This window comes from Syngnathus scovelli, chromosome 2 (genome assembly GCF_024217435.2).
Source record: "Syngnathus scovelli strain Florida chromosome 2, RoL_Ssco_1.2, whole genome shotgun sequence".
In the NCBI taxonomy this organism is placed as follows: domain Eukaryota; kingdom Metazoa; phylum Chordata; class Actinopteri; order Syngnathiformes; family Syngnathidae; genus Syngnathus; species Syngnathus scovelli.
Window position 1 is genome coordinate 18,956,287 of NC_090848.1, and position 16,915 is coordinate 18,973,201.

Below are 16,915 nucleotides of genomic sequence, written 5' to 3' on the forward strand. Positions count from 1 at the left end.
TAAAATATATTTACGCTGGCAGAGGTGACTTCCTAGATGGCATCTGAGGCAATGTTATTTTAAAAAATGACAGGAGGTGGTTTGCTTGAAATTTAGATTCTTTAGAGACTTTAAAAAGGAAACCTATTGTGAACTTTTTTAATTGCTTGTATAGTGTCAACCAAATATTTTTCTACCTGCCCTTTTAGGACTTATTTTAATCATTGTTTTAATTTTGAAGGGGAAAAATTGACGAGAAGTAAGGAGGAAGTTGAGGATGATAAAGGAATGATGAGAGTTAAGTTAAGGCTTCATTAGTTAGGAACCATTTTGTTATTGTCAATGTACATATTATAAAGTCTGTTCGGAAATGTTTTGGTGCATTGTTGATGGTTGTCTTTAAATAGGGTATTGTCATGTGATACTATTGTTGACAGATTTGCATGCTACTATTGTAGTGTGTCCCAAGTAAATCTCAATTAGGAAAACTGAACAAAGTTTTGTTTACAAGTGGGGGCTATATCGGGCTTTTTGTGTGGGCTTTTTGATGGCTCTAAACTTATAATCATGCTTGATTAGTAGGGTCACAAGCTTACGTTGAATACTTTATGAGGGTGTTAATTAGGGCCACAACCCAATTTTAAAAAGATCCCCTCAGCTGGTCAAAGCTGCGTGCCCTCTTTACCACCGCAGCTTCAGTACCATCGCAGCCTCAGCATGTAATGGTTGCTTAGCAACCAGCAGCAGGGCATCTCAGCCGACTGGTTGGTTATCCGATACTACTTTTTTTTTGTTCTACTTGCAGTCTACGTGAGTCTATGTGTTTTTATACTGAGTAGAATGTAAAATAGATGCATAACTATAGAATGGGTGATTGGGGATCTGGTAGATATGTGGTGTCACTTAACACTTAAAATACTGTTCACAACTCAAGCAACAAGTATTCGAATTTTTTTTCCCCTTCTTCTGATAGTGTTAAGGCCACTGCTCAACATTGATGGACACAAACATTAGTAAAACCATTGGCTTATTGTATCGAAAATTGGAGGCTCCATGTCAAAAGACTTCACATCTAATCTAACCGGTGTTGGTCTGTATTTACAGCTGCCTTGCTATTTGATTTGTCAGCCATATTTTGCCAGGTTTTTACAAGTACCTATGGGAGCGTCATGTTCCCCTGAACTCGTGTGAATTTTGTGGTGGCAGCATTCAAACGAAACCATCAAAGGACACAGTTACCGTGAATGGATGCATTGCTGCGCCTCTGGCAAAGTCAAGATAAAGCACACAATTCTAAATGGCAGGCATGTGGCAAGCAGCCAACTCTGGCATACACACACGCACACACACGCACACATGCGCACACACACGTGCGCGCAAATGTAGAAGCAATCATTCGAAAATAGTAATTCGCTACAAAGCTGGATTGTTTGCTGTGCACTCCAAACGGTTATTTTTTGCCACTTAATTGCTCATTCGTCAAACATCGCCTGCAAATGGTGATTTTCTCCTAAATCATGTCATTTCTGCATAATTCCAACTCTGCATTTATTTTACCGCTTTAATTTGAGAATTTTACTTTATAGCAGCATTAAGCGTTTCACACACACAGAAGATGGATGTTATTCATCCACATACTTTATTTCCTGCATAATATCTCGAGGGCCAGGGATGTTTCACTGGCGGAATCACAGTTAGCAAATTAGTAGTAGTATGCTACGAACCGGGAGTGTTTAAATGAAGATCGACGTGTCCCCTGGGAAATTGGAAAATCAAGAGGCCATTCACTTGAAAATTAACAGCTGTTGTTCTATGGAAGAGGAAAGATTTGGACAATGATTTGCTGATTCTGACCTTTGATGACTATATCTACAGTATAACGTTATCCCGAATTTAATAAAAGTCTCACAAACAAAGTATGTTGTATTGGATCAGATATGTGACATCACGGGAACCAGAGTTTTGTTTATAAGCTATTTGTACCACCGCAAGTACACTGTGACAGAAACTAACTTTTTTTTTAACTTGCCCAAAAAAATCCAAAAACACTTTCTTCACATTCACATTGTCAAGTGGAGCTCTGTGAATTCTTTCCAAATACCTGCTTGTTTCTAAATTATGGCTTTATTTATTTAGGGAGTAAAATCCAAAGCTTTTTGACCCCATGTGAAAAAGTGATTTCCTCCTGGACCTAATAAGTGTTTATTACCACTCTTGGCAGCAATAACTGAAATGAATCGTTTGTGATAACAGGTGATGAGTCTTCCACATAATATGGAGGAATGGTGGCCCACTTTTATTTGCAAAAAATATTTTAACTCGGTCATATTAGAGGGGTTTTTTTTTTCATCAATTGCCCATTTAGAGCAGATCATAGCATCGAAATTGGATGAAAGTCTGGAATTTTACTTAGCCCCATCTTAACCTTCATTTTATTTTTTATTTTTAAGACATTCAAATGTGGATTTGCTAGTTTTAACAAACTTAGTCAATCAAGATGATTTTACAATGAACACAAAAGTGGTCATTTTAGTGTGTTGGTGCAAGCACTGAACACAACAATAACATTCTTTACACCATACACAAACATGTCAATGTCACAGTGTATCATGCAAACATGATTCCAGCATAATGTGAATATAAACTGAGATGAAACCGTGCTGATCTTGCAGGATAAAATTCCCAAATTTCGGAACTGATACAAGGAATGTCATTGTTTGAGAAGTTTGATGTCGTTGAATAATATACAGTATGTGCTCTGCGATTGGCTTGCAACCAGTCCAAGCCCCGCATCTGGCCTGCACTCAACTAGGATTGACTCCGGCTCACCAGAAAACCTAATGAGAACAAGTGCTACAGAAAACAGATGCATAGATGAAAATGATTGCTCTTACGGCTGATAAAACTGAGAAGATAATAGATCATAAATTGACATTATCACTTCCGCATATGGCCTCCTTGCTTCAAAGCTCTCTTGTTGGTGTAAAAGTCAACGTTGGCAGCTAGGAACGTCCAAACTGTCCACTGCATGCATCCCACTTAATCTTCTGATGGGAAAGTTGGCTCCATTCCACACTCATCCACCCAGGTTGATGTCTGCAATGTCTCCTTGTGTTTTGTTCATGTGCGCGAGTGTGTATATGAAATTAATATGAAACAATCACATTTTAAAACACTAGGTTACACACTATGGCTTCATTTGTCAAGGTGTGCATGTTTGTTGTCAAAATAAAAGCTGATGAATAAATGTAAGTTATTGTTATGATCCACGCATCCATTTTCTATGCTGTCTTGGGATGTACCTGGAGGAGAACATGCAAACTCGACGCAGGGAGGCCAGAGCCGGATGTGTTAAAGCTAAAGACGGACACAACAACTACTAGTATTATCATCAATAACAATAAAAATAACCATAATAATAATAATAATGATAATAAATGGTGTTCGACTTTGGAGCTTTTACAATACTTTATCCCTGTTAGGCACCAATGCATTCTCCAGAGTGACCAATTAAACATTTGGCCTCTGAAAGCTTGCAATTTTTTCCCCTTGACTTCTTTTCAAAATTCATTATCCATAAAAATGATAGTAATCAAACAGGGGCAATTATGCAAAATGATGGGGAGATAATTAGGGTTCCCACACAGAACATATTTGCTATGTTACAAACAGTAAACTGCCTCTCGCTCTAATCACACGGCTCTTAAACAGACAACATAGCTCAGTTTTAGTCTAGTGGACGTCCTTGCTAAAGAGGCAAGCTTTTGGCAAAACGGCAAACTTGTTAACTCAATTGAAATGGCGTCACGGCAATGGGAATATCATTACAGCATTAAAAATAATGTAGTGCAGTATACGCGTTGAGGCTCTTCAATTTGCCAAAGCTATTGTTACTTTCTTATAGGATGATAATTCAGACTGACCAAATAGTTATTGTTGCGCTTCTCTCATTTGATATATAAAAAAACAATCACACAGGAAAAAAAAAACAATCAGAGAAACAAAATGTGACTTGCGAGGTGGCCGTCAAGTCTCTGCATTTGTGGAAACACTCACTGTGACAATCGCTGCAGCCTCTCAAAAAAAATAAATAAATAAATAAATAAATAAATAAATAAATAAATAAATAAAAAATCTAACTGTTAATATTTAGAGTTATAGTAACATTCCATTATGAATGAGGTGCTTCTCTGGGCAAGGCTGCAGAGGTGTATCCCCTAGATACACGAGTAAGCAACAAATTTGACATGTAATTCGCAGCTTCTGTCGCTCATAGATTATTTTTCCTCATGTGTGTTTTTTTTTCTTTGATATCAAAGTAGAGGCACAGGAATGAGCCGGAGATAGCTGTTGTTCTTTTTCCACTCTCATGACTATTCAAATATGACCTTTTTTCTTTTTAAATTGCCAACTCCTGAGCTCTTTAGATTTTTATTTTAAATGCCATCGAATGTTTTCTTCTTTTCACAAAACACAAGAATTTTATTTTGCATTTTGTTCCCTACTGTGTCCAAACTGTTAACTTCATGTACCAATCCATTATTTTTGGTGTACCATTACACCCCAATCGTATACATTACGACCACAAGTAAATGTGACTCTCGATATCAACAAGTTTGACACCGCTGACCCAAGTAGTGCATGACTCAATAATGTAATCCATCATTCGTGCAAGCTTGTGTATTTCTGAGTGCCTGCCTTCACGGTGCCGCCTCCTGAGTGAAGGTGGCATTTTACTGGCACTACGAGCGCCGCCAACACGCCGCGCAAGCCTGCCTGGCACCTGACGAGACAGACCCAGACGCTGCATGTCAGCTGTGATCCTCATTATGCTGATTAGCACATATGTTAGGACACGGAGAAAGGAGGGCAGGAAGGGTGCATTCGTTCTTCTCCACGTATGAGACTGAACCCATCTTTCAACTGTTTGGCCAGATGCAGGAAAAAGCAGCAGATGGCATCCATTTGGCTTATATACCGTAATTTTCGGACTATAAGTCGCTCCGGAGTATAAGTCGCACCAGCCATAAAATGCCCCAAAAAGTGAAAAAAACATATATAAGTCGCTCCGGAGTATAAGTCGCATTTTGGGGGGCAATTTATTCGACAAAATCCCACACCAAGAACAGTCATGAATGAGCAACAACAGGCTAAACGATAGCAACAACAGGCTAAACGATAGGTATGCTAACGTGACAAACACAAAGAGCTGAGAATAGACCTGACGTAACATATAGGGTTATTAAAGACAACTATTACATAAATAACATGTTTATAAAACCATCTGTGTCACTCCAATTCATTAAATCCATCTATCGTTCGATACGATAGCAACAACAGGCTAAACGATAGGTATGCTAACGTGACAAACACAAACGAAGACCTGAGAATGGGCCTGACGTAACATATAGAGTTATTAAAGAGAACTATTACATAAATAACACGTTTATAAAACCATTGGTGTCGCTCCAATTCATTAAATCCATCGATCGTTCTTTGTCAACAATGGGTGCGCGCGGCTGACGGCGTTTGCACTTCAAAATATTCCACAGGCCCTTATAACGATATATAAATTATATTTCAAATAACTATTATATAAGCAATATCATCAAACCATCTGTGCACTTTAAATCACTAAATCCATCGATCAAATTCCTCGTCCTTTGTCAACAACGCCGCGCGTGCGTCCTGACGTCAGCCTCGTCGTTATTCCATAGATCTACTATATAACTATATTGTAGCGTTAACAAAGTACAAGAAAAGACGTGGGTTTGGTAAACCGCTTTTTATTTAACAAAACAAACTTCCAAGCGTGTGGCGGCGTGGACTTCCAGCCACCGATGTGGAAGAGAGCTCCATACAATAGGACCGGGCGTGCGTAAAAGCCATGTCCGAGCCCCATGCACCGTCCGCGGACAGCCACCCGGCCGAGCGCCGGCCCCCGACTTCGATCCATGGAGGTGAACGAGAGCTCAGTAGAGTAGGACCGGGCGTCCGTAAAAGTCATAATAGTTTTTCAAACCTTCTATGTCACTCCAAATCCTTAATTCCTTCAATCACTGCGTCCTCCGTGTCACTTAGAAACAAAGCCGCTAATGATGCCGGTAGTACGTACATGGGTACGGTTGTCCTTTATGTAAACATCCGCCTGACGTCACTTGAAATTCAAATTACAGTAATGCTTTGGTACATCACGGTTCTCCAAACTTTCTTTCTGCTGCTCGATTACTGTTTTCGGCTGCATATTTTACAACTTGAAGTTTTCTACCTGCAAAATATGAATTTCTTTTTGGTGCCATTTTTCTTAAGCCCTTCCCATTTAGAGCGCCCTCATCCAGTTTCGTCTGAAAATATTTTTTTTTCCAGATGTAGTTTTTTTTGTTTTCTTTATTTGGTTGTTTCATCAATTTCATCGATTTCTTCATATGCCAAGACACACAAAGAGATCGAAATTACGTTCCCACTATCCCACGGTGACAAGACATAGTACACAATATGCATACAAGTAAACAACACCAAAAAAACCCCAAGAAGGCACAAACAATGAAGAGTGATGAATAAATAATAAATAAACAAATAACATAATAAATATAAGAGGAGCAAAAATGGAGCAAGTGTGCATACAGCAGACAGTGGACTTGGATATGGCGCTTTAAAGTGTTAATTGCTTTATTTTGCTCTATTTTTTATGTTTTGAATATGTTCAAGATAAAGATATAAAAGCATGTGAAGTGATCAACTATACTAAAAATAACATGTGAAGTGGTCAACTATACTTGTAAGTGATGTGTTAATGATCAAGTAAAAATATGTGAAAAAAAACATATATATAAGTCACTCTTGAGTATAAGTCGCCCCCCCACCCAAACTATGGAAAAAAAAAAAAAGAAAACGCAATTTATAGTCCGAAAATTACGGTAGTCCTTTTAAGCTTGTCTAGGTTGGCTATTCATTTTCAGGAGTGAAACAACTGCATTGCAAAGCATTTTAACGTTTCTCTAATTTGGTATTTCTGTTTTGAACGTGTTGATAAGTAAATTGATGAGTTTGGTATGGCATATGCAGTCAAATCCATGTTTGTGAACTTAACATTTTGTCCTGTTTGCCTCTTAGTCATGATGCGTTTTTCTCCTTGTATTGATTCTTTCGAAGAAAATGCAATGAGACAGGCAGCGAGTCCATAGAATGGGTAAGGCCACCTGTGATCTACAAGGCGGCACTTCATGCTGGGAACTCCAATAATCATTTTTAGCATTTTTCATTTGTTCCTTCGCTTCCTGTTGTGCAGCTATTCAGCCGGAAGCTTTCATTACCGCTATTAAATTTAGTTCCGGAAAGGTTCACGGGCACCTCAAAATAGCTCGACCTCTTTTCTAAATCTCTAAGCTCCTTTTTGTGAATATAAGTGTGTGTACATTGCCTTTTCAGGGATGCGTGCTTCCTATTCAGAAAGATCTCTTTCATGGTTGCCAGAAAGATCAGAGAGGGCTGGTGGCAGACGGAGCACTCCAAGAGATCATTATCGGTCTGAAAACTGTGCAATTTTACTTTTGGGTCTCTTGGTAGTCTAAATACGGTACAAAGTCAGAAGTACAAGGGAGTTTTTGGCCTGTCGGAAACAAAATAACAATAGTGTTACAATGCTGTAAATTGTGTGTGCCAAAAAAGTTCAAATAAATGATGTCATGATGTTCATAATTTTATAAGAAAAAAACATGCATTGAATAAACCGTCATTTTAGGAGCTAAAGTTAAGGAAATCACATGAGTAGTCTGTAACATGCAGACTTCACGCATACATGCTATTAGATTTTGTTTCCGGGGGTTAATATTTGGACTAGTGACACATTTTAAAATATGATCATGATGTTTAGAATGTTGAGTGACAAACAATCCAGTGTGTGGTCACTTGTGACAATTTGGGGTTCAGCGTCTTGCTCAAGGATAATTCGACATGGTCACAATGACTGGCGATCAAACCCTCAACCTCTTGGTTGGGAGACGACCATTCTACCACTGAATCACGCCTCCCCTAAATATGTGCATTGCTTCAATACATGTTGAGAAACATAGTTCCGTTGACGAGCTCATTACTGACTTGGCCATTTCTTTGCCTTCAAAAAGTCTTCGACTGTTTATCGATTAACATGCCAGCCTATCATTTTATTGTAGAAAACGTTTGAATTTCAAATAGTACTTTGGTTGTATAAACCAAAGTTAACCCCGAGCATAACATAGCTATCTCTCTTCTTCAAGCCAACTGACTATCAGAGTAACAGTGTTTAATCGTCTAACGAGACACAAGAGTCAAGAGCCTAGCTCCCACTGCACCTGTGCTAACACTGAATTAGGAGACATTCATTTAATTCTTCCAACTTCCACAAAGTCATGCCCACAATACAAATTGACTAGACTGCTACGTGAGCACCACAGGGGAAGCAGGATTTGTGCTTTTTCTGCTCTGTATCTTTTCAACATTTGACAACTTGTAATATCTTTCTTTTAAAGATGAAACATTGTGTGCACCACAACATCAACCAATAACACAGCCGCTTATTGTAATTTTCACGTATGCCTTTGTCGTGAACTCCGAATTGGTGGTGGGTAGCGGTGTAACATGCAGTGAGTCAAGCAATATGTTAACAACACTCAAACAGAAGTTTCAAAATGAATGGAAGATAAACACGCAAACCTCCCTCATGCAATGAGACGTAAGAACATGTTGAAAGCATAAAAAAGGAATATTGTAATTCACTCATGTTGTCAAAACCGGTCCCATCATCCATCTTTCCAATTTGATTTGTTAAACAACATCGTCTGTGATACATGTTGCCGAATTGTTTTTAAACACATCTCAGCTGAATTATGTAAATGTCTCAGGTGGCCCCAAATACAGCACTCAAACAATGGTTCATACGTTGCCCTAGTAACTGCATCGGGGGAGGGGGGGTGATCAACAGTGTAGGATGTCTTGAGGTCATTTGAATAAAAACTGCATCCAGTAAAAACATGCCCACTGTCTTTTTATGCAGACTTCTGATGTTTTTCCTCCTCATTTTAGACAATTTTTTATCCTGTGACTCATCATTCCAAACCATGTTTCTGTGTGTTCTTGCAGGTTGGCCCTCATCGAGGGACCTTCTCCAAAGCTCTAGCGTGCGTGTGCTCTCTTATGAGTCAGACGATATTCCTCCAGGAAATGGAGACGTTGCCTAATTAAGGCAGGAGAAGCCTTTTTGGACGTCCGGGGAACTTTTTATTTGCTCTTGTGAAGTTTTTATTTTAAACTATGACCCCTCCTGATTTCTTTTTTTTGAGATTGGTTGCTGCTTGAGGTTTTGTGGGATTAGTCGTTAAACCTGAAGACACCCTCCTTGAAGGATATATTCAAGTCCAAATAAGCTCCTTGCAAGACACACTGAGGGAAAGACACAGCCAGAGAAAAGGGGTGAAACAATTTGTGAAGGGCAGATGGCTTTGCTGCTCACAAACCAACAGCCGTAGGAATAAAATATTTATATAGGGGTGGACGTGACATCTGGAAGAGAGGTGAGATTCACAGTTTTTTTTATCCCCTACTTTCTTATACCTTCCACTTCCACCTCTTCTGTCCTACACTTCCTCTCCTGGATGCCTGCGTGCTTTTGCTTTTAACCCATGCCAAACTAATATTGTTATGTTTTTATTATTACTGTTCATTTGATTATCTTGTTCAGCGATTAAAAAAAAAAAAAAAAAATCGTATAGAGCCCTGATCATATATTCTTTTTTTTATTTTGTGGTGTGTCATTGTTGTAATTTAAACCATATCGTTGACCCAATCATATTTAAATGTTTGGTGAAAATGAACAATATTTAAAACACACATTGGTATTTTTATTGGGTCTTCTTCCTCCCATCTAGTTGAAGTTTTTGTGACAATATCAATAGAAAAATACAAACACGTGTTCATGGCTTAGCCAATTGTGTCATGTGGCCGACAATATGCTTTGCTTGAGCAAAGGTTGGCAAACACGACTATCGTTACAAGCAATTGCTCAAATAAGTTAGGTTTTCATCCAGCCATCCATTTTAGAAGGATGGAATTAAATGTAAAGTTAGCAAAATTGAGCAATATACTGTTCAAAGAATTACATTACAATTTTCAGTTGTACTTCCCACCGTTTCACACTCTCTCCTCCATCCTTCCTCACTTCAGCTCGGTGTGTGATGGTGTCCCGCCTCTTATCAGTCTCGGAGACATGCCTGTGCAGGAGATGGCAGTGAGTCCTGTCAAGTCCTTGCACTGGGAGAAGTTCCCCCCCATGTCCCAGCGCAGAGTCTACTGCACCCCCATCTACCACGAAGGCCTGCTCTACGTGCTGGGGGGCTGCAGTGAGACCGGCATGCCCCTGGACAGCGTGGAGGTGCTTGATGTGGAGAGCCAGACATGGAGCCAGCTGCCACCTCTGCCCACAGCACGAGCGGGTGCCGCGGCCGTGGCGCTGGGGGGGCAGGTCATGGTCTTGGGAGGAATGAATCAGCAACAGACCCCGCTGGCATCAGTGGAAGTTTTCCACCCAGATGAGGGGAAATGGGAACCGAAAGCTAGCCTGGGGCAGCCGTCCATGGGCACCACCACAGTGCAGAAAGGTACACATAATGCTACACTAAGCGGAGAGAATACAAGTTGAGATAAAACTTTGCTGGTTGGCTTTACTTTTGGGTGCTTTTAAGAAAATAATGCTAAATAAATAATAAATGCTTTTAAGAAAACAATCGCCTCAGCTTGCATTGTTGCACTGAGATGGGATTGTTATTTAGATGGAAGTTTCTTTGTATTTTATGCCACTTTTAAGACATTAGCTGAGTATCATTACATTTTATCAAAACTTTTTAATTGCTAATAAAACAGTGTGACCAATGTTAACAGAAGCATAAACATAATCAACAAAGAAATCCAGTGCACAGTACATCTCATCTATAATTAATTCACAGTGGTATATAAAATGTGATAAAATAACCTATTAGCTATATCTATTGTAGATAATTATCAATTGTGTACAGATTTAACTCTAATAATTTATGATAATATGATAATTGTTCAAACAGAACCTTAATCATAGAAATCTTTGGAGGGCAAAAAATGTTTTTTTAAATTTAGATATGCTAACCACTCAAGCCATACGTCTCCCTTCTATATAAATAAATGAAAAGATATCATGTAACAAAAAAGAGTAATTCGGACTCATAAAGAATATGTTGATGCAAATTTGTCATGACACAAGACCAACAACGGAAAAAAGCAGCAGACCAAAAGTCCTTTCTGTGAACCTTTAGACTTAATTAGATCGTTTTTTATGTGGGGCAAAGATGCTTGGTTGATTGACTGAGAAACCTTCTCCAGCATCCCTGGAGTGGAGTCTGCTCAAGTGTAATTAAAACTGAGTGGTGCAGAAATCAATGTCCACTCACAAGTCAAAAGGCGACCGGTTAACTAAGATTCAGGCTCAATGCAAATTGCACAAAACTCCTGAGGTTGTATTTGTGAATACATTTGATACATTCGATGTAGGAATTTGTTGGTGAACTTATACAGTAAATACAGGATATTTCTTTGTGCGTGTGTGTGTCTGTGTGTCTGTGTGTCTGTGTGCCTGTGTGCCTGTGTGTCTGTGTGCTTGTGTGTGTCTGTGTGCTTGTGTGTGTGTGAGTGCTTGTGTGTTTGCTTGCGCATCAGCACGGTGTAAATGTAGAAAAGTTGTCAAACAGTCCACAGTAGATGAGTAAACATAGTGATGCTTCTATTCTTTCCTCAGACTTGAGCAGACCATCTCAGCTCATGTTCGTGTGCGTGTCTGTGTGTGTGCGTGTGTGTGTGTGTCTCTGAATTAGCATATAGGAAGTTGTCCATGTGACAGTCGAGTGGGAGGAAAGAAAGAATAAACTGTTTACACGACATCGGTGGGGAGAAGGTAATGTAATTGGAGCTATGACACTGTCAAGAACAAGAGAGACGTGAAATGATTTAGTTTCATTTTACATTGTTTAATTCAGGTTTATGTCAAGCTTGGGTCCTCAAGGGCCTGTTTCCCACGTCTTACACATACACACGTATACACAGTGTGTGAAAGTTACACTGCCCTGCAGTCAAGACATTCCTTCAAATGGTGGCTGTCACATTTCTTCACATCAACAGCTCATGCTTGAGGTTCTATGTTTGACTGCGACACAATCAAGAATAGAATATCCACCACCCACTGTTGGCTTTCTGGAGAAATAAAACCCGGAACTAACGCAGTCATCAGTTTTTTTTAAATTGGCTGCCGGCATAATTCGGTGAAAGCAAAACGCTAAAACCCATTAATGTTATGTGTAAAAAGCATAAATCTGTTGGGGTAGCGAGGTGCGCAGTGTTGTGACCAGAGCGAGAAGAGCCGTAGAAGATTTTTGCTTTCCAGTCGTCATGTTTACATGGTGTGTGCTCGGATGAGCTAAGACAACGCCTACACATGGAGTAGTAGAGCCTCTGGTGGTTTCATCCTCCTACTGGTCCTGCCAAGCTGTCAGCGTGTTTGCATTTGTAGGAAGGGATTGTGTTGGCCAAATTTGTCGCCATTCATCTGGCATGTCACAAAGTAAACCATCAAACAAAGATTAGCTTTGGACTTTTTGAAAACATGCACAATATATTTGAATATTACTATTTATAGTACATAATTGTAGCACAACTGTACTATATGTACAGTACACAGTGAACTCCAGCTTATTGTGGAGAAAGAGTGCTTGCGTTCCGATATACACGGCACTAAACTCAAAACTCGTATGCATTTACGTCCCATACATAAAATTAATAACCTCTGTCTGAAGGAAAAATGACAAATTATTTTTAACGTCCATCCATCCATCCATCCATCCATCTTCTTCCGCTTATCCGGGGTCGGGTCGCGGGGGCAGCAGCTTTAGGAGGGACTCCCAGACTTCCCTCTCCCCGGCCACTTCATCCAGCTCATCCCGGGGGATCCCAAGGCGTTCCCAGGCCAGCTGAGAGACATAGTCTCTCCAGCGCGTCCTTGGTCGTCCCCGGGGTCTCCTACCGGTGGGACTTGCCCGGAACACCTCCCCAGGGAGGCGTCCAGGAGGCATCCTGATAAGATGCTCGAGCCACCTCATCTGGCTCCTCTCAACGTGGAGGAGTAGCGACTCCGAGTCTCTCCCGGATGACCGAGCTCCTCACCCTAGCGCTAAGGGAGAGCCCGGACATCCTGCGGAGAAAACTCATTTCGGCCGCTTGTATCCGGGATCTCGTTCTTTCGGTCACGACCCATAGCTCGTGACCATAGGTGAGGGTAGGAGCGTAAATCGACCGGTAAATTGAGAGCTTTGCCTTTTGGCTCAGCTCTCTCTTCACCACAACGGACCGGTACAGGGTCCGCATTACTGCCGACGCTGCACCGATCCGCCTGTCGATCTCGCGCTCCATCCTCCCCTCACTCGTGAACAAGACTCCAAGATACTTGAACTCCTCCACTTGGGGCAGGATCTCATCCCCAATCCGGAGAGGGCATTCCACCCTTTTCCGATCGAGGACCATGGATTTGGAGGTGCTGACCCTCATCCCGACCGCTTCACACTCGGCTGCGAACCGTTCCAGCGAGAGCTGGAGATCACGGCCTGAAGAAGCCAACAGCACCACGTCATCTGCAAAAAGCAGAGACGCGATGCTGAGGTCCCCAAACCGGACCCCCTCAACGCCTCGGCTGCGCCTAGAAATTCTGTCCATAAAAATTATGAACAGAATCGGTGACAAAGGGCAGCCTTGGCGGAGTCCAACCCTCACTGGGAACGAATCCGACTTACTGCCGGAAATGCGGACCAGACTCTGGCATCAGTGATACAGGGACCGAACCGCCCTTATCAGTTGGCTCGGCACCCCGTACTCCCGAAGCACCCTCCACAGAACCTCCCGAGGGACACGGTCGAACGCCTTCTCCAAGTCCACAAAACACATGTGGACTGGTTGGGCGAACTCCCATGCACCCTCGAGGATCCTGCCGAGGGTGTAGAGCTGGTCCACTGTTCCACGGCCAGGACGAAAGCCACACTGTTCCTCCTGAATCCGAGGTTCGACCTCCCGACGGACCCTCCGCTCCAGCACCCCTGAATAGACCTTACCAGGGAGGCTGAGGAGTGTGATTCCCCTGTAATTGGAACACACCCTCCGGTCCCCCTTCTTAAACTAGGGGAACCACCACCCCAGTCTGCCAATCCAGAGGCACTGTCCCCGATGTCCACGCAACGTTGTAGAGGCGTGTCAGCCATGACAGCCCCACAACATCCAGAGCCTTTAAGAACACCGGGCGGATCTCATCCACCCCCGGGGCCTTGCCACCGAGGAGTTTTTTTAACTACCTCAGTGACTTCGACCCCAGAGATTGGAGAATCCGCCTCAGAGTCTCCAGGCCCTGCTTCCTCAATGGAAGGCGTGTGGGTGGAATTGAGGAGGTCTTCGAAGTATTCTCCCCACCGACTCACGACGTCCCGAGTCGAGGTCAGCAGCACGCCATCCCCACTGTAAACAGTGTTGACGTTGCACTGCTTCCCCCTCCTGAGACGCCGGATGGTGGACCAGAATTTCCTCGAAGCCGTCCGAAAGTCATTCTCCATGGCCTCACCAAACTCCTCCCACGCCCGGGTTTTTGCCCCAGCAACCGCCGAAGCCGCGTTCCGCTTGGCCATCCGGTACCTGTCAGCTGCCTCCGGAGTCCCGCAGGCCAAAACGGCCCGATAGGACTCCTTCTTCAGCTTGACGGCATCCCTTACCGCCGGTGTCCACCAGCGGGTTCGGGGATTGCCGCCACGACAGGCACCAACGACCTTACGGCCACAGCTCCGGTCGGCCGCCTCAACAATGGAGGCGCGGAACATTTTTAACGTCCTTTATGTAAATTCAGGTGTCCAGGGGTTTTATTGTACTTTATTAATTCTACAAGGGGAAGTTCTGGAGTTATTGCACCACATTTGCATTGGCATTTGCTTGACCAGTGAAGATTTGTATGTGGACTGAAGTCATTGTGTCTGGTTGAAAGATTTTCCAGTTTGGTGTGGGGAGAAAGCCTATAACTAACCCCCACAGTAATGAAACTAGACTAGGACTTTCTATTAAACATTCATCCGTCTAATTGGCCATACTATATACTACATATGTATTATATTTCCTTAACTCATCTCAACCACTCTGTTCATTTTCAACCGTAGAAATGGAGCTGAGGAAAGTATAGCGGTATATATGATTTATGAATGAAATTCGCATCAAATATCACAGAAACAATATAGGCCAATCACAATACTGTATATGATTTTGCGTGTGTGCGCATTGAACTTTGAGAAGCTAATCAGATGGATAATGGAGGAGCCCTGGTGGATCAGTGTGTTGGAACGATTAAATGATCCTCTCACTGCTGCTTCTGTTGCTGCAGTAAGGTCATGCATATGCATGACAGAGCTGCTCACGCACGCACACACACACACGCACGCACACATATTGAAATGCCCACATATTCAAATTATGATCACAGTGAATGCTATGCTGTCGTTTTTGAACTGTCTATCTCAAAGGCTGAAGGTTCAGTCACATAACAATGAAAAATATGCATGTAACAAAAAGAAGCATTGCGGTATTGCAATTTTAGAGTTCCGCTTCTTGAGAATTTTTAATTTCTTATGACAACCATGTATATCGGGTTGTCATTTTTAGATCCAGAAGCTATTTCATAAAAAGCACCACGACCAGCTCTTATTAGAGGCTTGTTAGCAGTTGTAATGGAAGCTTTGGTACTTATTTTATTTGGTACTTATTTTCAACCCCGTTTTTATTGGTTATTTGGATACTCAGTGTTGACAGTGCATAGAAGAGAATACAATGTTCAATCGTTAATACACGATATTATACATACTCTTATATAAGTCTGTTAGTAAATTATGAGTCTGTATTGCTGTATAGTCTCCCTCAAGCCAAATTACTTTGGAATGATTTTATGTTTTGTAGATATTGTCTTTTTTTAGCTATACGTATTGATGAATCAGCCCGTTTCCACCTACCTCGGTGTGAAGCTTGACAGAACACTAATATTAAAACAACACCTGGACAGTGCCACGGCGAAGACAAGTGCCCGTGCCGCCCTTATGCGCCGCTTAGCCGGCACCACCTGGGGAGCCACAACGAAAACACTGCACATGTCCACGCTGGCCCTGGTGTTCTCAGCTGCCGACTACTGTGCCTCGGCCTGGTGCCGTAGCCCCCATGTCAAGAAGTTGGATGTCGCCCTCCACAGCACCCTGCGGACTGTCTCGGGGTGCCTGCGAGCCACCCCAGTAAACCAACTGCCCGTCCTCGCAGGCATCGCCCCGGCTAACATCAGACGAGACGAGAATCCCACTTGCTCCATAAGATCGTCACAGAGACACCACGACGCGTGCGCCTAAAAGTCATGATGCCCCTTTGCCATCCAAGCCCATGAGCTGCTCAGCACAACAACAGCTGACACTTCCAAGGCCACCTGGGTCAAGACCAAATGGAGAGAACAGTGTAAGTCAGCAGAACCATCTAGGCTGCACCACTACATCAATGACCCCACAGACTTCTCTGGCCAGGACTTGCCCCGGAAACAGTGGACAACCCTCAACCGCCTGAGGACCGGCGTTGGACGCTATGGAGCTGCAATGAAGAGGTGGGGACTCGCAGATAGTGCCTACTGCGAGTGTGGGGACCCAGTCCAGACAGTAGAGCAGCAGTTGCCCCAAACACTGGCCACCGAATGCCAAACAAGGTCTGATTGATCTGGACGCTCGCCTCAACAGAGCTGCAAGTCCGAAGTCATACGACAGAAGAAGAAGAAGCTATACGTACAAGTAAATTATGTTGTAGCATGGGTGGGTGCATTGCTTTTGTGATTCAA

General features: G+C 42.4%; 1 protein-coding gene across 3 annotated transcripts in view; it reads left to right on the forward strand.

Annotated features, from left to right (window-relative positions):
* Nucleotides 1–16,915, forward strand: part of klhdc8b (kelch domain containing 8B) — a 74,467-nt gene that overhangs the window by 11,899 nt on the left and 45,653 nt on the right. For 2 of the 3 annotated variants that reach the window (XR_007488238.2, XM_049753037.2), the window contains exons 2-3: nt 9,097–9,527; nt 10,177–10,610. Coding sequence is in view for 2 of the 3 variants with exons in the window: in XM_049753037.2 (XP_049608994.1) it covers nt 10,220–10,610 (391 nt within the window). In the remaining variant the exon portion in view is untranslated. The remainder of the gene's footprint in view (nt 1–9,096; nt 9,528–10,176; nt 10,611–16,915) is intronic. The other variant, XM_049753038.2, reaches the window with a different exon arrangement.